The sequence below is a fragment of the Colossoma macropomum genome, unplaced genomic scaffold, assembly GCF_904425465.1.
Source record: "Colossoma macropomum unplaced genomic scaffold, Colossoma_macropomum, whole genome shotgun sequence".
NCBI classification, from domain to species: Eukaryota; Metazoa; Chordata; class Actinopteri; order Characiformes; family Serrasalmidae; genus Colossoma; species Colossoma macropomum.
The window spans coordinates 12021449-12047101 of record NW_023494793.1 but is presented as its reverse complement, the minus strand read 5'-3'; the positions used below and the strand labels follow the sequence as shown (position 1 = coordinate 12047101).

At 40.3% G+C, this 25653-nt stretch overlaps 1 protein-coding gene across 1 annotated transcript in view; it reads left to right on the top strand.

The window, feature by feature from the left end:
* Positions 1 to 25653, top strand: part of disp3 (dispatched RND transporter family member 3) — a 78923-nt gene that overhangs the window by 38938 nt on the left and 14332 nt on the right. The window contains exons 4-15 of the mRNA XM_036578511.1: positions 3334 to 3470; positions 4096 to 4230; positions 7311 to 7471; positions 8681 to 8820; positions 8930 to 9021; positions 10033 to 10197; positions 16160 to 16321; positions 16738 to 16878; positions 19123 to 19259; positions 20177 to 20346; positions 21678 to 21808; positions 25335 to 25510. Of these exons, the coding sequence (XP_036434404.1) occupies positions 3334 to 3470; positions 4096 to 4230; positions 7311 to 7471; positions 8681 to 8820; positions 8930 to 9021; positions 10033 to 10197; positions 16160 to 16321; positions 16738 to 16878; positions 19123 to 19259; positions 20177 to 20346; positions 21678 to 21808; positions 25335 to 25510 (1747 nt within the window). The remainder of the gene's footprint in view (positions 1 to 3333; positions 3471 to 4095; positions 4231 to 7310; positions 7472 to 8680; positions 8821 to 8929; positions 9022 to 10032; positions 10198 to 16159; positions 16322 to 16737; positions 16879 to 19122; positions 19260 to 20176; positions 20347 to 21677; positions 21809 to 25334; positions 25511 to 25653) is intronic.

Genomic DNA, 25653 nt, shown 5'->3' with positions numbered 1-25653 from the left:
AACAAACAAATTACATATTTGCATGGGGTGGAGGAAGGAGGGCGTCATATGGGTGTTTACACTGATGCAAATGAATGACTCTTTTATTTATTTGGTTTTCAGTCAAAATGACCATTAAGTCCAAGTTATTCGTTTTCAGGAGGTATTTCTGAGGAGATTAGATGTGAGATAATCCACTTGCATAAGACAGAGGAAAGTCAAAGAAAAAAAGTGTCCAAAACTAGAGTTCAAGAAGTGATTGAGTTATGGAGAAAATGGGACTCCTAACAACTATGCAAGACCTGGTAGACCATCGATACTGCTTTCATCTTTGAGAGAGAGGAGAAAATTAAGCTGCACTTTTGCTTCAGATCTGAAAAAAATCCACTGTGAGAAGACAACTATGTAAGTCTGAAAAGATGTGTAGGATGGGTCCAATATAATGTGTCCCTCACTGAGAAAAGGAAACTCTCTGAATGTGTTTGGGATTACTTGGATGGTGAGAAGCAGAAAATGATAACCCAGCTTGTAAGACTGAACTTTAGAGGTGTGGAAAAATATCACTGCAGTTGGAAGCTGTAATAAAGGCAAAAGGTGGACACACTAAATACTCAAAAATGTGATATTATATTTGCTTGTTCTGTGTAATTGTCTGTTAAACATATTGAGTGTGTTTACACTCAATTCATAATCCGATCAACGAATTTACATCGGTTTACATTTCTTGAGTAATCACATAAAGGGGAAACTCTGGGTCTGCATGAGTCAGACAGTAATCGGATTTCTGCTTTCCAATAAACTCACAGAATAAGACGTGACGTAAACGGAATGTAAAACTTAAACTTCATGCCGCGGCCTTTTTTAAAACATTGCACCACTTTACCTGAAAATATGAACATACATCATCTAGAAGATGATGATACCTGAAGATGAATAATATTTAAATCCTTCATTTCATCGAGCATGTATTTGGTTTCAGCGTCGCTCCAAAAGTGTTTTGCCGCCATCTTGCGGCAGCGCTGCTCGCTTATTTTCGGTACTGCAGTCTATTTTCGCACATGCGCAGACTGAGAGAAACGAAAGAAATCCGAGTAAGAGTTTACATGCACTGAGAAATCTGATTACTGAGCTAAAATCCAGCTCTCTTTATCAGATTTCTTAATTGGATTTCTAGACCTCCATCCTATCTAAGAAAGTGTGCTTTTTACATGACCATTTAAGGAATCAGATAACTGCTGAAAATCCAATTATGATTTTTGCGTGCATGTAAACGCACTCACAAAACTAATGAGGGGTGGTCTTTAACATTGGCACAGCTACCCCCGATTCCACAAGATTATCCAAACATGATATCTTACCAGTACAGGTCTACATTATCAAACCAAGCTTCGAGTAAAGGACACTCCTGGTCAATTCCAAGCCAACACTGACAGTACATATACATCTCAAACCATATGGTGAGCTACAAGCTTTCTTGCACCCACCCACCACTGCCAAACACTTGCACCTTTGAGGCTTCTCAAAGTTCTCTTATTATTTATTGGCTAACTAATCCAACACAAATTGGTACCTCGGGTAAATTACGAATCCGCCAACGCCAGTGATGAATGCCAGTTACTTGGCAATGGACATCTGCCAGTATCACAGGCTCAGCTCTTGGCATTAGTCATCTTTGCTAATAAAGTGCTTGGAGGAATAGTCACACATCTGAGAGGGTATCATAAAGCCACTCAAGTCTGGCCAGCGGACATCATGTGTCAAGATTCTTTAATTTACTCCATGTGATTTCTCCTCTCTCTATCCAATCTTTGCTATCATAGAGGGACGTTTTTCTGACTACACTTCAAGACAATCCAGGGATGGAAACTGAGATCCCCCTGCTTTGAATATGACATTGGGAATATTATGAGTGAATGACAGGGTAGAAGATTAAACTACACCATTGTAATGATTACAAAATTATTCCTTTAAGATGGGCTCAGTATGAACCGTGATGTAATTAAGATAATCCAAGTATTCTTCCATTCGGCCAACCATGATGAGCTGTCTGTATTTTCTTTGCTCTAATCTGTCTTGTTCTTGCCTTTGTGACTCTTTTCCCCTTCGTAATGTCCTTTTGACTCATGTTCCTTCCTCGTTTTTCCTCATTGTCCATTTGCTCTACATTTCTCTAGTCTTCCCTTATGCTAATGAAAATGTTCTTGTGAAAACTGCACCTGGTGGTATTATAAAGGATGTTGCCATTGGTTGAGAAGATGGTAGCTATCGTGATAAAGGTGAAGGTGAAGGAGCTTCCTTAGTTCTCATGTGCAGCATTATTAAACAGTACTCGAATGGAAAAAGCTGGAGCCACAGCGAAGAACTTAAACATCCCCGTCAGTACAATTGGTTCGATAATATGCAAGTGGAAAGTTCTCGTCCCTAGACAGGTGCATCACACAAGATTTCAGAACACACTCTCAGACTAATGATAAGGAAAACTCCTCTGCTAAAAAAGAAGCTGAGTCAGTGTGTGTCTAAAATTGCCCCAAAAGCAGTTAGACAAACTAGACAAGGAACAATATACTCTTGTCAAGCGAAACAAAAATGGAACTCTTTGGTCATCAATCAGCTCATCATGTTTGGAGAAAGAAGTGCCACAGTGAAGCATGAAGGTGGGAGCATCATGATATGAAGGTGCCTCTCTGCAAACAGTATTGGGGCATTAAAGGCAACATGAATGGAGTAATGTACCGGGTTGTTATAGAGGACATTCTAGTCTTATTGGCCAAGACGCTGAATCACACTGAAGACAACAAACCCAAATCGTATCTCTTCATGGCCGCAATTTACCCATCATCTAATGGCCACTTCCAGCAGGATAATGTATCATGTCACAAAGCAAAAGTCCTCTCAAACGTTGTTTATGACATTGAGTCCAGTGTTTTTCAGTGGCCTTTCCCGTCACAGGATCTGAATCCAAGTGAACACTTTTGGGATGTGGTAGAACGGGCCATTCACAGCATAAAGGTGCACCTGAAATGTTACCATGGACCACAATCTCAAGGGAATGTTTCCAACATCTTGTGGAATCCATTCTACGAAGGATAGAGGCTGTTTTGAGAGCAAAGGGAGGCCCTACCCAGTATTAGTATAGTGTCCCCGATAATTGTACCTTTGTTTATGCTTATGAATACTTTTGTGGTCAAATTTATTAGTCAAAGTCAAAAGACATGTTTAAATCAGAAGAAGTGGGTATTTGCACTGCAAGTACATTAAATAACAAAAATCAAAAGTATCCAAATACTTGTTTCCTTTCACTGTATATCCTTTTAACATCTCTCTGCTGTTCTTTTCGTTCCATCTCTTCCTCAGCAAGGTGAAGGTGCTGTATGGTGGTACAGAGCTTTTTGACGACGAGGTCAGAAGGACCTTTCACAGTGATATGTTGCTGGCGTTGTTCAGTGGGGCCTGTATCACTGTGCTGGTCTACGTCCTCACCTCTTTCTCACGTAAGGCTAAGCAGCTTTGTGAACCCTGTTAAACTGAATGCTGTTTCTGAAGAAAATTAATCTTTTTCCTTTCTCTTGTCACTAATACCTTGTTTAAGCTCCTAGTAGACTTGTATTCCTTAAGGAATACGCTCTGGCAGCTACAGACACTATAAACAAGAGAAAAATATGTTTCATAAAAGCCTCAGTCATCCTCTGGAGTATTACATAACATGGCCTCTGCACTTTTAAGAGGCATCCTTGAACTTTCTAGCATAACCTCAACACTTTAATCTTGAATTTCCAATGAAGTCTGTAAGGTGTGCATTTCAGTACATTGGCTTGGTGCAAAGCTATTAGAGGGCACTGAGACTTTACAGTAGCCCTATTCAGCATGCTCTCAAAAGAGCTCATAGAATAAACCAGGGGTACCTCTTTTTGTAGCTTGCACCTCTTTGAGCCCTGTCCAAGGTCAACTAACACCACATTACCACAAAGAATGCTGATGTTTGTTTCCTTCAGGTACGGCATCTTTCTTAAGCCTGTAAAGTACATAATAACAAGTTTAGTACTGTAAAATTTGCCAGGACAAATTCACCTAACTAATATAAAGCTCTTCCCCCAATTTTTCTTTCCGCATGTGCAGTGTTTTTGACCTTCTTTGGCCTGGCTAGTATTGGTCTCAGCTGCCTGGTGGCTCTGTTCCTCTATCATGTGGTGTTTGGGGTGAAATACCTGGGAATCCTTAACGGTGTGGCAGCCTTCGTCATCATCGGCATTGGTGAGTTCTCACTGGTTTAGGGACTGATATAGTCTCTTTACTGGGAATTCCATCAATGTTTCAAAAAACGTTTTGCGCAACATCTATGGGTAGATGGGTAACATCTAAACAAAAGTCATTCAGAGAAGTTTGATGTGAAGTGAACCATTCTAGAGAAACTTACCGAGTCAGCCCTTTTCCTTTGTTAGAAGATGATGTAATCTCGTAACACTGTCTTTATTGCCTGCCTATCTGCAAGCTTGGCACGCACTCACACAAGAGAGCTACAAAGTAAAACCTCTCTAAAACGTCCTGCTCTAGTCTAGTTTGTGAAGGTACATCAAATATACCAACAGCTGACTTTCAGGATCGAACTGTGCCTCAAAACGATACGGCAGAACCGGCGCCGTTGTAAGAACAACCACAACGGTGTAGGGGCAGAACTTGTAGCATGATGCAGTCAGAGCAGAGTGGGTGAGCTGACCAGTCAGAGCATACTGGGCTCATGGGGAGGCGGGGCATAAAGACACAAGAGCTCTAACAGTGCATTTTAGACAGATAGAGGGAATAGAGATGTACATTATGAGAAAATGAATGTGTTTTTGGAGCACTGAAGCCATAAATCTATTCTAGTGGACCCCAAAAATAAAATTATGAACACCAAAAATAAGAACAATAGATCCCCTTTAATGCTTGTAAAAGCCCCCTCACCAAAATCTGTTATACAATATGGCTATGAATACATAGGGACATTTTTTATGATAGTTCTGAGATACGATTTTTGGCCTAGAATTATTTTAAAATATTATATATATATATATATATATATATATATATATATATAAATATATATATATATATATATAAAAAGTCATGGTGGCAATTTACATGGAGAGCAGTGTAAGACAAAGTGGTCCCCAAAGAAAATGCACATTTCAGATTTATCACTATTTTACCTTTTTAGCATTACATATAGAAGACATATGTAGGTCAAATGGTTGTTTCATATAACATATAAAATGGCTATATGTGTAATAAAATGTCTTTCCTAAGGTTACCTTACATCTGTTGCAGATGGCAAGTGCAATCCCCCAAGTGCCTGCCTGTATGTAAATGAAGCTGGCCTTTATTGGCTGAAAACAGAACATTGCTAAGATAAATGAGAGCAATTCTGCTAGTTCGCTACCCCCCTCCCACCCCCCCAACCCCCCCAAAAATAAACAGAGTTTCCCCACTGCAGCCCTGTTAACCATAAACAAAGTCCTCTAAACATATTAGGGCTCAGCTGGTGTCGACAGCTCTGCTAGCTGGCTGATGTATCCCCTATAGCCTCCCCCACAGGAGCTGGAGTGGCTTCCTGTTGGTCTACCCTCATCTGTCACCTGAGCCAGGCTGTTTTTGGGGGCTAACCAGTCCCCGTGGAGACCACGTCAAACAGCTGTTGCAGAAGCAGTTCCAGCTTTCGGAGTGTCCCTTCTTCTTATACCCATACCTGCTCAATGACCGTGAATGTCTGACGGCTAGAGTTCTGATCCACTTCTGTCTCACTCTGGCTGGAGTGGGTGAGCACTACTCCAGTACAAAGCCAGGTAGACCACCACCTTGGGACCAGATCAGCACCAGATTGTCACAACAAGGTTGATGCAGCCCCCAGTCATTTCATCTGTGAAGCCCACTGAATCCTAGACTGTTGAATGGCATGCCAGCAGAACCAATGGCATGTGGAGGTGCCAGTCTTACAGAGTAGGGAGAGCTATTCAGTGACCACCCTGTTGAACCTCTATACCAGGCATGTCAAACTGGGGACTTTCCAGGCCAAAGTGTTGTGGAGATTAGCGTTTACCCTCATCTAACGCTCTGAATTCAGTTCATGAAGGCCTTGCTAATTAGCTGATGAGCTGACTCAGGTGTGTCTATTGAGGCAGAGTGCTGAAGTCTGTAGTGTTTTGGCCCGTAAGGACTGGAGGCTGACACATGTGCTCTATACCAACCTATTGCATTGGGTGTTTGAAGACTTGACCCTTGTCTTTTGGTGTAGAAGGAGCAGCAGCTTTGCTATAATATGAGACTATTTTTTGTTTTTGCCCTTGTTGTTGTGAAGGTATGGCAAAACAAGTGAACATGGTGGTTCATGATGACCAGTATGACCAGTATGAACCAATTGTTCAGGAAAGGGATTGAGAATGGATACAGAGTCCTAGCATATAAATCAACAGTTTGGTGGAAATGAAATTAACTCATTTTTCCACTTACCCCAGATGTAGTCGATCAGCTGAAACCTGTTTGGTGTCCAAATTTTGCAGCTTTAATTTTAAACTAGAGAAAATAACTGAAACAAACAACTGTTCCCAGAACTAGAAGTACAATAATTATGAAAGTTACAGATAAATTGGGCTCCTAACAACAACCTGCAAGACCTGGCAGTCCACCAAAACTCTCACAGTGCTTAAAGAGGAATGGATTTTTCAACATTTCTGCATAATTAAATGGTTAACATGTCAACAAGTCATTCAGAGTGGTTTGGTGTTAGAAATGCTCTGTTCTAGAGAAACTTACAGAGTCAAGGTTGTTCACAGAAGGGGTGATAGGAACCAGACGTCTGAGGAGTTTAACGCCTCTAAAAACTCCCTCACAAAAAGAAAGTTATTACATTCAATAGTTATGAATGCATTGTCTGGTGTCTGAGACATTGTTTTACAGTTGTTTTGGTCCAAAACATATTCTAATCATTTTATTTAAATCCATTCATGGTGGAGGGATACATATTTGGATTGTAGGAAGCAGAAACTGCAACCAACTTCTAATACTGAACTTTGGAGGTGTGCAAAACTATCCCTGCAGGAGAGGAAAGTCTCCTGAAAAGAATGGAATCTGTAATAAGGCCTAAAGGTGGACATTGTGTATGTCAAGCTTAGTATGGGCAGGTTATCAGGTTGAACTAGCAGGTTAGGAGGTTAGTGGTGACCATGTGAACGAAAGGCCATGTAACACCACTAGTATGAACAGGAATTATCCTTTGTAATGTTTTTGTAGTGGCTTCTGAGATATTTTTGTGCCTATTTCAGCATCAGGCCTCTATTTCCCTGCTTCCTTCTCTCTAGGTGTGGACGATGTGTTTGTGTTCATCAGCACCTTCAGACAGGCAGCTCATGTGCCAGGCGCCGAGCAGCGCATGATCTACACAGTGAAGACGGCTGGCAGGGCCACTTTCCTCACCTCCTTCACCACGGCTGCTGCCTACGCTGCCAACGCCTTCTCCCAGGTAGGGAAACACCACTCTGGCTCAGCATGATCGACAAGTATAATAAAGCAATAAGCCACGAGAGGCCGTGCGTTACTGTGATTTTATCACGGGGAAGGGTGTTCTTTGGCACAACGTGATGTGGAGTGCCTAAAAGTCCTTTCCCTGTGATAAAATTGCAGTGACGCACAGCCTCAAGTGGCTTATTGCTTTTATAAAATGGCAGCCCACATAAAATATGATAAAATACACAATTTTTCAGGAAAGAATTTAAGTTATTATTAATAATGATCGACATAAACAAGTATTCCACCAAGAAATGTAGTTCCTTTAGAATATGGTATCGATGCCAAGCAACCATGGACCGCTGAATGAGAACGTTCGGTTACCCATGGCTGTATATTGCGGTCATTTCATGATTTTTTTTTACTTTTTGAGGTAGAACAACGAACATATGATAACATACCACTGCAAAAATCTCCACTTTACAAGTATTTTTCAATCCATCAACAGCACGAGCAAGATCAGTCCATTAACAGCACGAGGGTTTTTCGTGCTGTGGCACAGTGATACAGAGTTCAGTTGTTGTGAGGCGGTCATAGGTGTGCATATTATCGTGGATTTTACCACGGCTTCGAACGGCTCAGCCAATCAGATTTTAGGACCAGAACTATCCGTTTTATATTGATTAAAAGATCAGCTCCACCATTCCAATATTCCAGTGGTGATTTCCTTGCTGTCACGTACAAAGCTAGTATGTCATATCAACTGTCAGTAGATTTTCTTGAATAGACAATCAGGGATTCTTAACAAAGGGTAAAACAAACATTTGAAGTGTGCGTCATGATCAAGGCTATATGAAACACAAAGTCAGAAGTTGTGAGGTTTCTCTGTTTTGAAGTGACGAACAAGCTCAGGGAGTGTAAATGAACCTCAGGTTGACAGACGCTTAGCGGCGTCTCGAAAAACAAGAGGCGAGGCGCACATGATGAAATAAGCTGTAAGGACATCTAAGCGAAACCGACAAAAAAGAGAAGAGAACTCTGTCTATGGCAGAGCGTGGGCACTTTACCCACAGGGTTCTCCTTGGTGTCACAAACTCATGTTTATTTAATAGCTACATAATGAGGATAGTGGGAACTTAAAAGCTAATTTGGTATGAATAATAAAATATGTTAAAGAGCTGCATAATTCAGACTGTTTTTGACCTTTAACACCCCACATTAACAGATCCCCGCGGTTCACGACTTTGGCCTCTTCATGTCCCTCATTGTGAGCTGCTGCTGGCTTTGGGTGTCCATTCTAATGCCTGCTGCCCTCTGTCTTTGGGATAAGTGTGGCGCTGCCCATGCTAACGCCTGCCCAAAATGGTAGAGTACTGTCTTATCCTTCTAAAATGCCAAGAAATGTGTGTCGGTGTGATTAACTCTGTAGGCACCACCAGTGATTTGTGATCGTGGTTCATTTCTCACAACACAGGTGGAGTGCTCTGACGAAACTGTCGGTCAATCTCAGCCCCCTCTCTGATGAGGATGATGACGTCGCTCTTTTGACTGTAGAGATGGAACCAGGTGGGTTCACTGCTGTTTGGACAGATCCATTCACACAGTTCATAAAAATCCTGTTCGGTCAGTGAATACATAAAAGTGAAAGTCATATAACTTGAGTTCAAAAGCGTTCAAAAATATAGCAGCAGTGTTGAAATATATTATACTGCTCTGTATTAAATGGATGCATTTAACTCTAGAAAATGGTCAAGCATTTACAAACTGATGTGGCCCAAAAGCTTCATATTAACCTTTTCATTTTGGACTCACTCGAGAGCGCCCTCTAGTGTTTGACAAGCCTGGAAGACATTATTGAATGGCAGTTCTCCTCACTACACATTCTCTGGCAATAACACAAAAACCCAAACAGAGGTTTGGACTTCAGCAAACGAACTAGCTGTGAAAACAGCCTAGACAACTAAACCTTAAACTAATATTAAGAATGAAAAATACCACTGAAGCCATTGTCCCTGTGACATGGCTCTATCTCTAACTATATCTATCGATTTCATGGCCGTTATCTCATATTAGAATTACATAATAAATCATTTCATGGTCTCAGCTGTAGTGCATACAGTTGTTTGCAGATGTTTGGGCACTCCAGTCAAATGACAAGTGAAAAATAAGTTAACACACCGTCTAAGGAAAACACACTTTTGCACATTTTAATATTTAATACTCAATTGCTGTTTATTACATTTAATACTGTTACATTTTTTTCAATGTTACACTCTTCTGGTCTAAAATCAGCAGAAAATGCCATGTTTAAATATGTTCTCTGTGCAGGATGTGTTCACTTATTTTCACTTAGAAAATCAACAAAACATGTCATTTGACCGGGGTGTTCAAACTTTTGCATACAACTGTATTATTATATAGTGTAGATGTTACACTACCATATTCTTCTTCTACTAAAGAGAGCAATACTTCTCTGACTTTTACAAATACACTCTAATTCAGTCACTGTTATATATTCATGAGGACTTTTAGTATGTATTATTATCACACACCTCCTCTGCCTTTGTTCTGGTGCAGGACTCCACGATTCGGAATCTGATGCGGCTCTGCTGTCTCTCTCACTGGAGCCTTCCCAGGCTGAGTCCGCAGAGGGCAACGTAGGGGTGGTCAGCGCCAAGCTCCAGAGGGCGCTGAAGCGCTGGGTGGCTGAGCCTGTGGTGGAGAAACGTAAAATTGTTGTAGGTGAGACTGAAATGCTGATACAACAGATCACATCATCAGTGACTATTAAAGGGCTTATCGTTTTCTTAAATAAGAATTTAAAGGGAATTCCATACATGTTTAAAAATAATTACATTTTTAAGACGTAAACAAAGTTATTTACCCTGGTTTGATGTGAAAATTCTATTCTAGAGAAAATAACAGAGTGAGAATTGTTTACAGTGGTTGTAGGAGCCTGACGTCAGAAGCGTTTAATGCCTCTAAAAGCTCCCTCCCTGCAAATTATTACATGAAATGGTTATGAATACGCTGCCTGATGTCTGAGACACCGAATGTGTTTACATGCATTTAATAATCCGATAACTGCAGAAAATCAGACTTTGTCAGTAATCCGACCAACGTGTTTACATGCACTCGAGTAATCAGATAATGGGTAAACTCCAGGTCTACATGAGTCAGGCAGTAATCAGATTTCTGCTTTGCAACCAGCCATTAAACTCGCTGAAGAAGTTGAGACGAAAACAAAATGTAAAACTCAAACTTTATGCCGCAGCTTTTCTTTTAAACATTGCGCCACTTTACCTGAAAATATGAACATACATCATCTAGAAGATGAAGAATATTTAAATCCTTCATTTCGTCTGGAATGTAGTTGCTTTCAGCGTCGTTCCAAAAGTGTTTTGCTGACATCTTGCAGGAATGGTGCTTGCTTATTTCTGGTACCACGGCCTGTTTTCGCACATGCACAGACTGAGAAATCCGAAAGAAATCAGAGTAAGAGTTTACATGCACTGAGAAATCTGATTACTGAGCTAAAACCTAGCTCTCTTTATCAGATTTCTAGATTAGAGTACGGTGTTTACATGACTATTTGAATATTCGGATAACTGCAGAAATCCGATTATGACTGAATTATTGAGTATATATATATATATTTAAAGTACATCTTTCTGATAGTTTTTAGATAAAGTTTCACATCAAACCACTCTCCTTGACTTTATTTACATCTCAACGACTGACTTATACAGAGATTCTAAAAAATTGAAACTTCCTTTAAGTTTCGTAGTATGTAAGCATTGTGAAAGTTTCAAAACTTTCCACTCCATATGTGGAAACTAAGCTGCAAAAACATTTTGAATTCATTGCTTTTTGATGTCACTAAAAACAATGCATTTACATATATCCACCTACTCAGCTTACAGCAGTTTAGCCCCGCCCACTCACTGAAGTTATAAGCAAGGTTTCAGCCTGGTCTGCTTTTTGAACGAGGCACCATAGCACAGAGCAGCCAATCAGAACAGAGCTCATTTACATATACCAGTCTTCATTCTAAGGCATAGACAGAGGTAAATGATAAAATGGTCATTTTCAAAAAAAGAATAATGACTGTTTGTGGTACATCAACTCACACAAACCTCATAAGTGGAGCAAAGAGAAAAAAAATCAATAATAAATAATAATACATGGAGCAGTGAAACAGAGACAGTATGGTATTCCAGCATCTCATCAGCCTTTAAACGCCTCCGCGGTGACTAAAGCGTGCATTGAGTTGTCTCTGTCTGTGAGGAATTTGAGTCTTTTTTTCCCCCACTAAGAAAATCAGTCATTAATATTAAATTTGGCACAGCATATTCCATGAGCACTGGAGCAGATCCTAATATTATGGACGCTTCCAGCGAAATGAATGAAATTGAGCTTCGTAAAATAGCCTCCTGGTTAAAATCCCCTCAGATTCAACGATTTGCTTTATGATAGCCTCATTCATATTACGCTGGACATCATAGAGTAAAAATTACAAACAAGTTTTATTCTTACATCAACATCTGCTACTGTCGCGCTCAAACCCCTCGCTGAGGACTGGTAATAAAGTTTTTACTTGATTTCTCTCCCCCCCGTCACCACCCCCCCGCCACCATCCTCGCTCCCACTTTTTCTCCCTCACACAAACTCACAAAACATTGATTTATGAAATACTGTAGGCAGCGCACTTATTCACTCGGCATCTCACTTCACTGTAGACTGTCTAACTGAATATCTATCACGGTGTAGATTTCGATCCTTTAGGTCAGGACAGTTAAATGATAGACAAAGTGGTGGGACTGTCTTTTGGGTTTTGGCTGCTAAGCTAGATGAAATTCTGTTTTTTTTTACTTTTCTCCAGCTCTTCTAAAGGCTTTCAAAGAGATGGTCCTTAAAAAAAAACACTTTTCTAAATGAGATGTGCGAGTATGAAGAGCAACACTAAAGAACCTCCACGTAATGTAAAGGCTCTATTTTTTTAAGGCCATTAACACTTTTTCTTAGTTTGACCCTTTAAACCATCCATAGATGTCCAAAGACACACAAGTATAACAACAGTCTACATTATTGGAGAGGAGGGCCTTCGTTTTCTGAGTGTTGAGAGGAAAAATCAAAGAAAGTCATCCAAGTACAGCTGAGAAACGGAAGAAGAGAGAGGAAAGCAAGAAGTTTATCACTCCCAAAGCTAATTTTGTTGTTTTAGACAGAACAGAGTGCTGCACAGGCTCAGCATAGTATGGCTCCAGTGTTGTCTTTACTTATTACTTTATTTCTATGTTAATCTGGACCAAATTATCTCATTATGTTATCAGATAATTCTGCATTACACACTTAGGTGCTCAGAACCTGAACTAACTTAACAATATGTGCATCCAGGGGGCGCCAATCCTGTCTTTTGCCTACTTATTTTAGAAAGAGTGTGTTTCCAGCCGTCCGCACCAATGACCGCTGGGATAGGCTCCAGCTCCCCCACGACCCAGAAGGATAAGCGGCTTAGATAATGCGTGTGTGTTTGAACAATTCCGGATATTTTCTTTTCCTGTATTGTCAGTATTCATAGAGTTAAGCACACATAAATGTTCCTTGTGCTTCTACTTTACCACCAATGTGAAGACGAAGCAGCAATACAGTCATGTCAACAAGATAAATGAAAGAATCGCTGCTGTATTCATTTCCAGCCAATCCCATCATCCCCATCACCAGTCTGGCCTGCAGTGATAGAAGGGGAATATCAATTATAGCTGTACAGTATGCAGCATTTGTGCAGCATGGTGTATTTTTTTAGCCCGTCATCCGTCATTTTCATTAAAAAAAAAGAAAAAGAAAGAAAAATCACAGCAAAACTTCAGGCACTTTTCTACTTCCAGGCTTTCATCTTCTGAGTATTTAATCTTTTGTGTAACTGTGAAGGTGCTTTTGAATGTGCGTGAATGGAACCCTTTATCAGATCAAATTTCTTTTTTTGCCAGCCATTTTTTAATGCTCAGTCAAATCATGTCATCTTAAGGGTGTTTTTTTCCTAAAATGTTTCCTTGGACAGGTTAAGCTGATTTCACAGTGAGATGTGTTCAATGCGGCAGGAGTGTCACTGGTCCCCAGCTTTTGAGAAAACTTCAGAAAGCTTTTATCATTTAATAAACCATTCTTTCTGCCTTTAATCAGCTTAACCCTAATACAACTGGACACAATATTGTTGTTCAGCGATACAGAACTTTGTGTGCATTCATATCTAGTGTCTCTATCCAAATATTTTGAGTTCATTTAGGTTTGAGTCATTTATGTAATTTGTGAACTATTCTTTCTACAAGTCCTGCAATATTAAACAGCATTTCCCAAATTCCCAAACCATCTCCTTACGAATAGCCATGAACCACACGCAAGTTAAATTGTAGTGTTTATGGTAGTTGTAGTCCATCCAGTAATTTGAACACCGTAGAATACATTCAGATTTTTGTAACCGGAGGGTTTTATGATGTACACAGTGTCCTAAAGGTGTTTAGTTTGAGGCTGTAATGCTTAATATAAAGTCAGTAATGATTAAGGACTCTGAAAAATGCAAGTACAGCTCAAAGACATGATCATATTTAGAAACTGTCCTTACTATTTTCCGTTGTCCCATTTTGAAATTTCTGGCTGCAGATGCTTGTGTATAGGTCAGCTCCTGTTGGTGTGGGTTTCTTCTGTCTCAGTGAGTGCATTTATATGCACTTAATAATCTGATAACTGCAGAATATCAGATTTTGCCAGTAATCCGATCAACGCGTTTACATGCACTTGAGTAATCAGATAATGGGGAAACTCCGGGTCCGTGTGAGTCAGAAGAATATTTAAATCCTTCATTATATCAAGCATGTAGTTGGTTTCAGCGTCACTCCAGAAGTGTTTTGTTGCGTCTCGCGGCAACATTGCTTGCTTATTTCCAGTACCGCGGTCTGTTTTCACACATGCACAGATTGAGAAATCCGAAAGAAATCCGAGTAACCGAGTTTACATGCACTGAGAAATCTGATTACTGAGCTGAAAACCAGCTCTCTTTATCAGATTTCTTTTTATTTTTTTATTTTCTTTCTATTTTCTGTATTCATAGAGCTAAGGATACATAAATATTCCTTGTGCTCCCACCAGTGTGAAGAATAAGCAGCAATACAGTCACGTCAACAAGATAAATGAAAGAATCGATGCTGTATTCATTTGCATTTGCATTGACAGCTGTACATGTTACTGTAGCAGGTCATTAGAGGAGGTTTACTTGTTGTGTCTCTTTTGTGAGACAGAAATAGTCAAAAATCTATCTTTTTAGAAGAAAATTGAAAAATTGTCCCTTTACCACAAATGTAATTGACCGGCCAAGACATGTTTGGCATTCAAAGTTTGCATCTTTTGTGCTGGAGCTACGAGGCTGTAACACAAAAGTACCCTGCGAAAAATAGAATGGTCCAGCGTAGCTGCTCAGCAGAAATGGAAGTCATTGGGCTGGTCAACAGCAAGACCAGCATTTGTTGTTTTTGATTGGATGCTAGTGTGCGGGTCAGCAGCAATGGAAGTTGATAAGCTGACCACCACCAAAACCAGCATATGTTGTGTTTTCGATGCTGGTATGCTGGTCAGCAGCAATGGACGTTGATAGGCTGACCACCACCAAAACCAGCATATGTTGTGTTTTGGATACTGATATATTGGTCAACCAACAGGACCATGCTGAGTGGCTAATTCACCACCAGACCAGCACTAGATCAGTATAAAGAAGGGTAATTCATGCAGGCCTTCACTACACAGCTAAGAACAGTAGTAGTAGCCATCTAGAGGCCTGAACTTTCTCCAGCATTATGTCATACAGTATCGGAAGCCACATCAGTGAGTCTTTTTTGGAATTATGTAACAATTTGATGTGGTTTGAGGGGAGTATGTGGTGATTTATGCATGTAGTTTACACAACAGTAATTGGTAGGGTGTAGGCCTAAGCCCCCGTTACTACCCTGCTTAAAAAAAAGGAAAAACATCTTAGACCGGAATTCCATAGTTGTCTAGCCTGTTTTATACTGGTTTATGCTGGCCTGATGCCGGTTTAGCTGTTCACCCAACATGGTCATTCTAGATGACCAGCATACCACGGAAAACACAACATATCGCTGCTGTCGGAAGAAAACAAAAAAAAGTTTTTCAGTTTTTGACATAATTTGAAAATGCCTGTTGTCCTTTACATTGTGTGTAAACTTCATGATGAATTGACCAAAAGAAACGACCCAAAATGACTTGGTAAAAAGTCTGGTTCCATTGACTTACATTAAAAGTAAAGTAGGTTTTTTCCTTCTGCTGTAAAGTTACCATTTTGGAGATACAAGGTTTTCTTCTGACAACAGCGATATGCTGGTTTTGGTATTGATTGTCAAAACAGCTTTCACTGCTGCTGACCAGCATACCAGCAACCAAAACTCAAACTATGCTGGTTTTGCTGGTCAGCTATAGTGGTCTGTGCTGGCCTGGTGCCAGTTTAGCTGTTCACCCAGCATGGTCATGCTGGTTGACCAGCATACCAGTATTCAAAACACAGTTTATGCTGGTTGCTGTATTGATCATCAACTTGCTGGTTTTGTGTTACGGACTCCCCAGGAGGTCACATGTCCAGGTGCTAGCATACGCACTTGTAACTGAGTATTTCTCCCTCTCTCTCTCTCTCTCTCAGCGCTGTATGTTCTAGTGCTGCTGGCCTCAGCGTGTTGCTGCAGTTTGCTGAAGCCAGCCAGTCACGCTCCTGTGCTCTTCCACCGGGACACTAACCTACAGCGGCTGCTGGATCTCCGTAGCAACCTGAGCGCCCAGGGGATCTCCTGCCACATGTGTTCAGGTGAGCCTGAGGCTACACACGCCCTGCAACAAGCAGCGTTAAATATATCAGTCAACAGAACAAATCTGTCTTCCTCCTTCCACACCTTTTTTTCCTCCCCGGGAGTTTGCCCATTCTCTTCTTTCCCGTATTCACGGGGCCTCATTAGCTTGTCAGAACGTAAGAATAGCACGTGCGCTTGAAAGGACCCGAAACATACTACAGACCTAACAGCCCTGAATTATTCATGTGCGCGAGTGAGTCGCCTCCAAAAATGTCATTAAAAAGCTCGCGGCACAGCGAAGCCCATTTTGACCGAGTGTTGTTCGACACTTCATGAATGTTTAATTTGGTTAAAAGTTGTACTTTTGTTATGTAATGGTTCTGCTCTGAGACTGCACAGATTCTGCTTTAATAGCTGCATTTCTGTCCCACAGGAGTGTTTATGGAAAGACCTCACAGTCTGCACAATAGCGTCCACTCCATGAGCTCCAACTCAAGGAAGCATTTGCCCTACAGCCAGGCCGAGGGCAGCCTGAGAGTGCCAGACACTGCTAACTCCACACAAGCATTGACAGGTCTGCCTCACTGCTGGATTCCCTGCAATAAGCCAGTCATAGCTGCATATTTAAACTTGATTTTTAAAATTATTATCGTTGTAGAAGTGCCTTTTTTTGGATAAAATACAGGGACAATATGCGAAGTGCTAATAAAATCAGAAAACAGTGATTAATAAATTCTGTTTCACCTCTATTAAATTGAAAACAGTACAAAAGCACAATATTTGATGTTTTGCTTTATGAACTTTATTGTTATTTCTTATAAATGTACAGGTTTCGAATTTGATTCGTTTGGGGACTAAGGACTCCAGCTGATACAGTTTTGAAAGTGAAATATTTGCCATTTTGCCATTTCCATTATACAAGTCTTCAGCTGTGCAGCTGTACTGGGCCTTCATTGTCTTATTTTGCGCTTCATAATGCACCATGTTTTCATTGGGTAGACAGGTCTGGACTGTGGGCAGGCCAGTCTGGTGTCTGCACTCTCTGATTACGCAGCCGTGCTGTTGTAACACGTGCAGAATGTGGTGTTTTCATGTTCAAATAAGCATGGGCATCCCTGAAAAAGACGTCATCTAGAAGGCAGAATACATTACTCTAAAATGTGTGCATGTTTTGCAGTGTTAGTGGTGCTTTCACAGATGTGCAAGTTACCCACTAATACACCTCTATACCATGACAGAACCTGGCTTTTGCACTTTATACTGATAACAATCTTTTCTTCTTTGGCCACAATGTGCTTTTAATGCCGTGCCTTCTGACCAGCATTTAGTTGTGATTTTCAGCCACATGCTTTATGCACATTTCTCTGGATCCTTTGAAAGTTTTGATGTTATTATGCACTGTAGTGGATGAAATACCTAAAATCCTTGAAAGCACTCTTTGTCGAATATTGTTGTTAAACTGTTAGATTGTTATGATGGATATTATATCGGATTGTGTTGCTTTTTTGGCAAAGTGGTGAGTCTCAACCCATTCTTGCTCATGAAGGCCTTTCCTGGAGGCTCCTTTTAAACCTATGATTCCCATAGGTTTAAGAAGTTTAAGAAGTTTAAGAAATGATTCCCATAGGTTTAAGAAGTTTTTTGAACATTTTACGATGTTCCTAGCCTTAAATTTCCCGTCTCAACTTTTTTGGAAATATGTTGCAGGCATCAATTTCAGAATGAACGCATGTTTGTTTAAACCAGGGGTTGTCAACCAAAATGTTAAGAAGAACAATTTTGTAATGGCTTTTTGTTGGCTGTAAAAATGTCTCAGTATGTGCTAATGTACTAGTAAAGGCTAAAAATATAAAAAGCCTAGTCTCACTTTGCTCTGCTTTAAGCCTAAGCTCAGCTATAGCCTCTTTTCTCGCATCACTGGAAGGAAACTTTTCTGCAAAAGTGGAATAGTTTCTTGTAAAATTTCTCAACATTTGACTTTTTACGAGGCCGAAGCCGCTTCTCATTCGCCAGCTTCTTGATTAAATTTTCCCTTTCCACCTTAAATGGTGCCTGAGGTGCCAGAATGTAACTGCTGCAAGAAAGTTGTCTGCATTGCTATGGTGACTAGAAGTCTGCATGCCAACCTTCGAGGTAAAAGGCTGGTGAATTAGCAGATATAAGCTACATTAATTCCAGTGTTTAAGACCATTTATTGTTAAAACTGTGTTTGAACAATCAGCAAAGCTTTATTTTACGGCAAAGGAGGATTATTTTATTTTTACTTAAATATCTAATTCTGCTGTGGAGCCACAACAGGGCAGTAAAAGAGCCGCATGTTGCCGACCTCTGGCTTAAAAAAGACGTCATGTCTTTCCCATATATATTGCCTACGGTTGGCAGTTTCTTACATCTAGTGAGCAACTGTTTCATTGTCTTTGGAGAATGTTAACTGTGGTGATTAGCTGAGGCATATGATTTATGAGAATTATAAGTCAGTGTAATAGAAACAGGCTGCCAGCAGCAAAACATTTTCATTTCATTGCTTGCAAAATGTGCATAAAGTTGATGGAAACTTGGCTATTGATGCACATTAAGATTACTTAGTGCTAATAGCGCCGCTTCAACCTGCTAAAGGTGAATAAGCAAGCTAATTACTTATTAGCAAGCCTGATCATAAGGTACTTTGGCATATAACAGCTGGACATCTGAGAATCCTGTTCAGGTGCTGTAAATGGACACCAGTGTAACGTTGCTATGGTGTTCAGAATTAGCTGTCTGAGCTTTTGACAGTGTGTGAACGGGATATTGATCAGATCTACTCTGATTTCTCCTACAGACGGCCTCCTGACAGTCTACGTGTCTAAGCTGGAGGTGGACACACCCATCACGCTCTACCGCTACTCTCTGAGTGCCAGCGTGCAGGCTCCCTGGAGGGCACTTACTGCCGAGCACGGAGACGTGCCATCCTTTCAGGTCGGCACACTTTTTTTTTTGCTGGCTAATGCACATTATATAGACCACCATCTCCAAATTTCTTTCAGCACTAGACCCACTAAAACACATCAGGCCTAATAACAATATTGGTGTCCTCAAGCAGAACATTATGTTTATGAGTCCACTGAGAAAAGTCCCTTTTTCCTGAAAACATCATTAGCATGAGGGTTGGGAGTAATGCTGTAGATATAATGGGATTACCATTTTAACTTCCAATATAAAAGCTTCAATTAAACCATTATAGCTTCTTTACAAAGGCAATAATTATACGGATACCTCCGAAGAATAATGTGATTATTTGGCTTTGCGTTTTAAAGACGCAAGAGAACAAACATATCAGTTAGGATGGATTTTCAGGCAGCGTGGCCTCTCCAGCAACAAAGGAACATGCTAACAAAGGGAAATTACAAAAGAACGGTGCAATTTGACACGCTGGCGGGTAAACACAGCCTTCAGGGCAAAAATTTCAGCCAGCAGCTCATTTGAAACCGTAATACGGAGAGTTTAGAAAGAGAGCCATTTCGGAGTAATGGGACGTAATCGGAATCCATTACCAAGTTTGTGTAATACTTTATATCGCATTATCAATCACGGTTTTGATCAGATAATCAGTAATCTGCCACAGAAGACAATAAGAAAGCGAGCATTGATAGCATGAGCAAATGGGATTTCACTGGAGCCTAATGGCCGGACCACTTTGGAAAAATCCATAAGCTTCATTACTTATGCCTTGCAGCAGAGGCAGTGGATACTTTCACCCCGAGCCAATTGTCTCTTAAAGCGTCAATCTCCCTCCTAGAAATTCAATGTTCACTTCAGGGTTTTTTTAAGCATTCTAGCTGGCTCTGTTCAGTGTAAACTGTCAGCTTATGATTGTTTTGTTATCGCGGTAATAGGCTTACAGCAGTCGCCATGGCAACTTCAGCGCTCAGCTTACAGTCTGCGTGTCCCATGCCTACCATCCTCGGCCACGATGGATGCTGACCCGGGGGTCGTGCGACCCTCGCCATGGCTGGAGGTCGGAGTTCAGCTTCTTCGTGGCACTGAGCGAGCAGAAGAACAGCAGGTGAGCAGTGAGAAGGGTGAATAGGTTTGTTCCAGCCAAAAGGTAAGATAAGTGATCGCTTAAGATGTGCTTTAAAGGGTTCATATTCTACTTTTTTCTCATATTTAGTTATTAGGTTTTTAAAACCTAATAAAAGCTTTAAAACCCTTAAAGCTGTTTAGAACAATTGTGTGGTTTTATGAACCAAAAACAGTGATAATTCATTGTAACATGACCTCTCTTCACCCCTTAAAATCTCAGATTTGTTACATACTAAGGCTTATTATTCATTAACTACAGGGACTTCAGTGTAAACTGGCTGAGCTATTCTTAGCTTCTAAAAATAGCTTATAAAAATGCGTAGTAAAACTTGGGGCCTGCCACTGGCGAGTTAAGGGGATAATCCAAAATTAGGCTGAATAAGTGGTCATATGTTCATAGTTGTGACAACAGAGCCAAAATAGGCTGTTCTTTTAGCTTAGTTTCCATATACAGACATTTCCAAAACTGCAGTTTAAAAAATGATTAAAAGATACAGAGAAAATGAGACTCATAACAACCATGAAAGACCTGGTAGACACCAAAACTGTCACTATCAGATAAACAGCATTTAACAGTTGAGGAGAGGAGAAAGATCAAGCTGCTTCAGATCTGAAAAAATCCACAGGTGTCTCTGTCCATCCTTCCACTGTGAGAAGACAACTCAGCTCTACGAGTCTGAAAGGTGTGTAGCTGTCAAGAAGAACCTCACTGAGAAAAGGATATAGACAAAAAAGAAGAACATTTGCAATCAAATAAAAAAGCTACTGGTGATTTTAGAACAGTGGACTGACCACCCCAGAGTCCAGACCTCATCATCACTGTATGTGTTTGGATTACTTGGATTGTGAGAAGCAGAAAATGGAACCAATTTCTAAGAGGTGTGAAAAATATCCCTGCAGATTTCTTTGAAAAACTGAAAGCGAGTCTCCAAAAAAGAATGAATGCTGTAATCAAGTCAAAGAGGGGACACAGTAAATACCGAAAAAAAATAATTACATTTGGTTGTTGAGGCTTCTGTGAAAATTTCTGTCAAACAAGTTTTCTGCTTTTTTTCCCTGATATTTAAAAAGTGAATAACTTTCGAATGGAAATAAATGCTTTTGCACTTTTGCACAGCACTGCAGAAAGTCAGGAAATGTGAAAATGTGCTTTTCAATGTTATGGGCTCTTTCAAAGTTCGCTCAGAGCCAAAAAAAATGTTTTCATCACAGTCAGTCCTTTGTTCTACAGAGGGCAAACCATATGTTCTAATATAGCCATAATAATAAATATAGTATCTCTCCCTCTCTCTCTGTTTCTCTCTCTCTCAGGAAGCTCTATTTTGCCCAGAACGCACTCAGTCCGTACCCTAGCCGCGTGTGTGACGGACCCCCAGGCTGCACGGTTGGCTCTGGGCCAGATGGACCCACTAAGGGTATTTTCTACGCCCCGCTGCCTGCAGGTACACCAACTGCAAACTCCCACTCACACATATGAGGACACCCATTCAAATGGGCAGCAAGCGTGGCGGCTAATGCATTATTCATCACTGGACAGTGTCGTATTTGCGGAGAACCAGTGCACTGAAGGGCTGACAGACTGACAGAAAGCATTGAGAGTGCAGTCACTTTCACTGTTTCTCCACCGCAGGGATGAGCAGATGTGTCAAGAAGACGAGATATGCTAAAAAACATTTTCAATATTAGTCCATCTGAGGGGCACTTAGGCCAAAAGGAAAAATTTAACTGTTGCTACATCTGTCATAAACATACCTACTACAGCAGTGCTGCAGTAGTTTCTACACTGAGATCTTCTGGTTTAAGGACTAGGAAACCCTCCCCCTTCTGATGATGCATCTTGAAGGTGGGAGGAACTCCTGAAAAATGGCAGCTGCTTGGAGTGGATTTTTAGGGGTGGGCTGTGTTTTTATTGTTAGTTGGCTAATGCAGATGGAAACTAGATGCTAGGATGCCAAATATCACATTTCCAGCATTGCGATAGTTCAGGCAGGCCACGAAGTCAAGCCCAGGCCACAATCACCTGCTGTTATCGGTTCAGCTGATCGCCGCAATTGGCTAAATTCATCAGGGCTCTTATTGAAGCTGCTTTAGCTGCCCATACATGCCGCTTCCTCCGCAGCCACCTGGCGGGGGGGTGGTTCTCAAAGGTAGTTTGATGCTAGGTATTGTTGTGAGAGAACATTGAACCAAAGCTGTGAATTCTGTTAATCCAGTGAGGCTGACATGACAGTTTTTTTGTGTGAGCACATTTTTCAGCAGTGAACAAAAATAAACGAGAATTGCTAAATGAGAGCATAGATGCAAATAGTGACAGATTCTCTCGTTTTTTTTTTATTCAAATGTTCTTGTTTAGTTGCTGGGGCAGAAATATATGGGTCATTCTACAGAAACGTCCGTTTTTGTGTCCCTAGCATTTACAGATATATTACACTTAAAAATATGTTTTTTATTTAATTTATTTATATTTTAAAATAAAACATGTTATTTTAACAATTTCACCTTCTTGAGTCGTCAATTTCTACAAAAAATAACAAAAAATCTCTAATTTTGAAATAAAAATCACACTGATGACATCACTTGACTTCTTTTTACCTATTTTCTAAAGGATCTATGAAGAAAAGCACATGGTGAGTCCACTGTGTCTTTCAGTTATCAGAGATTTCTCATTTAGCTCATGATTTCATATGAAGCTCTTAGTTGACGTCACTGGTGTGACCTACTTTATTCTTAGGTATTTGTGAAGCAATAGAATACAAATGGATTGAATTACATATTTTAGTGGACATTCCATGACTGACAACATGTGGTTTGATGCTCTGTAGCAGCCATTTTGTATAATGCATTTTTCATTAAAATGTCTCTGGTGTTACCTTTCTTATGTGTAACACCAATGAGGATCGGTAACACCAGTGACACTCATGCAGAGATAGAAAAGTGGACGTTTCTGTAGATTAATGTAATATATATGTTATGTAGACGAATATAATATATATACACAACAGCGTTTCTCTGAGATGAAGAATATTCAGAAATCATTTGGACTAAAAATAGCTCTGTATTGCTGTGCAGATGACCCAAACAGCCCCTGATCAGCTGTCGGATTTATGCCGTGTAAACACCTTCTTTTTAAGTGAAATCATGAAGGTCGGATGATTCCCAGGTCGCTCCTGAACAGACTACGAGTGTTAATCTGTTCGTTTATCACTAATTTGATTTCACTTGACCAGATGCCACTTGATTAAACTGCATAATTAAATGATTGTTCACTGAATGAAAAGTCATTTTAAGCAGGGATGCTCAACATGGTCCATCGATGGCCATATGGTTTCATTTGAATCCTTCTAATGCAGCACAATAGCATCTGATTTTACAAGTGAGCTCGCTGCCTTAACGAAGAAGACTCTGGTTGTGTGAGGAGTCAGAAATAACACTGCAGATCAGTAGTTATTATACCTGACAAAAGACAGCCGAGAAAATACTGCGTACTACAGCTGTCAGTGTCATGATACATGGTTTGAAAGCTGGAATGTTTGAAAGGGAATTCCACTGAATTTCATTGTGATGATGGTTTGATGTGAAATGGTTCATTGTAGAGAAACTTACTGACTCAGATGTCTTTACAGTGGTGGTGATAGGAACCAGGGGTTGCCATGTCTACAACAGAAAAACAGACATTTTACTTACTATCCCAGTCCACCAGTGAACTTCTACAGTTTTTGTATGTAATGTTGAGGATGGTAAAATAGTGGCAAATTAAAAAAACCTTGAATGTATTTTTGAAAGATAATATGCTTTAAGCCAAAACCTTCTCAGAATTATTATAGAGCATTGTCTCAGGCATCGGACAGGATATTCATAAACGATTCATGTAATGTCTTGCTTTGAAGGAGCTTTAAGAGACAAACTCCTCAGACGTCTGGTTCCCATCACCACCACTGTGAACAATTCTGACTTTCATATCAAGCATCTTATATCAAATCACTCTGAATGACTGTTTACATCTTAACCATTGAATTAGGTAGAAAACGGGAAAAATCCCCTTCAGTAACTAAAGCCCATATCATGAATCTTCATAGATGCTCTGGGTAGAACGTTGTTGTTTATCCAGTGGAATCCAGTCTTGCTCTAACACACCTGATCCTGATAGATGAAAATGCAAGCTAACGTGTAAATATTGTTACAATGTGTGGAAATTTAATGAAATGACCAATAGAAATGGTCCAAAATTGTGATAAAAACTCAATACTTTAACACACACTATGTGGCCAAAAGTATGTGGACACCTGACCATCTGTATAAGCTTGTTGGACATTCCATTCTGGGATCTCAGGTGTAAATTTGGCTGTAACAGCCTCCACTCTACCTTCCGATTATGAAGTAGGCCTGGGCGATATCTAAAAATAATAAGCATGATATTTTCCTGTCTAAAAATCACAGTTATTGATTCTTGATTGCACAGATGTGATTGCATTCAGCTACAAGAGCATTAGTGAGGTCAGGTACTGATGTTGGATCGTTAGTGTGGACACTCCAACTCATCCCAAAGCTCATCTCAACGGATAGAGCTCCCATCACCCCAGAGAACTCAGTTCCATTGCTCCCCAGCCAGGTGCTGGGGGGGCTTTATACCCCTCTAGCCCTCTAGTGTTGAGCATAGTGACATTAGGCTCATGTGCAGCTGCTCCAGAGTGTCTCATTTTGCTGGTCAGTGTTTTTCTGTGGAGATTATAAAAGCTTTTTGATCACCTGTGTGAGCAATTGGTGCACCTTAAAGTAGCTGAAATTGAAGGGGTTTCTGGATATTTTTGGACATACAGTGCAAAAGTTTGGGTCCTTCTTTTGAACAGTGTTTGATTTTCACTTAAGTAAGAGAAAAACAATATTTACCAGCTTATTTAAAAATGTCTTCCTTGGTTTGCAGAGCAGGTTTTTGCCTCATATTGATGTTATTAATCTTTGCTTATTCAGCTCCCAAACAGGTGAAGAGTTCCATGACATCTGGCTTTAACCCCTGTAGTGGAGGTGGGTGTGGGAAGCCAGCAGTTCGCCCTCTAGTGGACACTGGAGCCATGGTGTTCGTGGTGTTCGGGATACTTGGAGTTAATCGTACTCAACACGCAGACAACCATGTAATCGGAGACCTGGTGAGACCTTTCTATATTCAAACTGTTGTATTTATATATTTATTTTTCTTGTTTTGGAATTAAATTCATATATACAGTCGTGTGCAAAAGTTTGGGCGCCCTGGTCAAGTGACATGATTTTCTAAGAAAAAATAAGTTACACA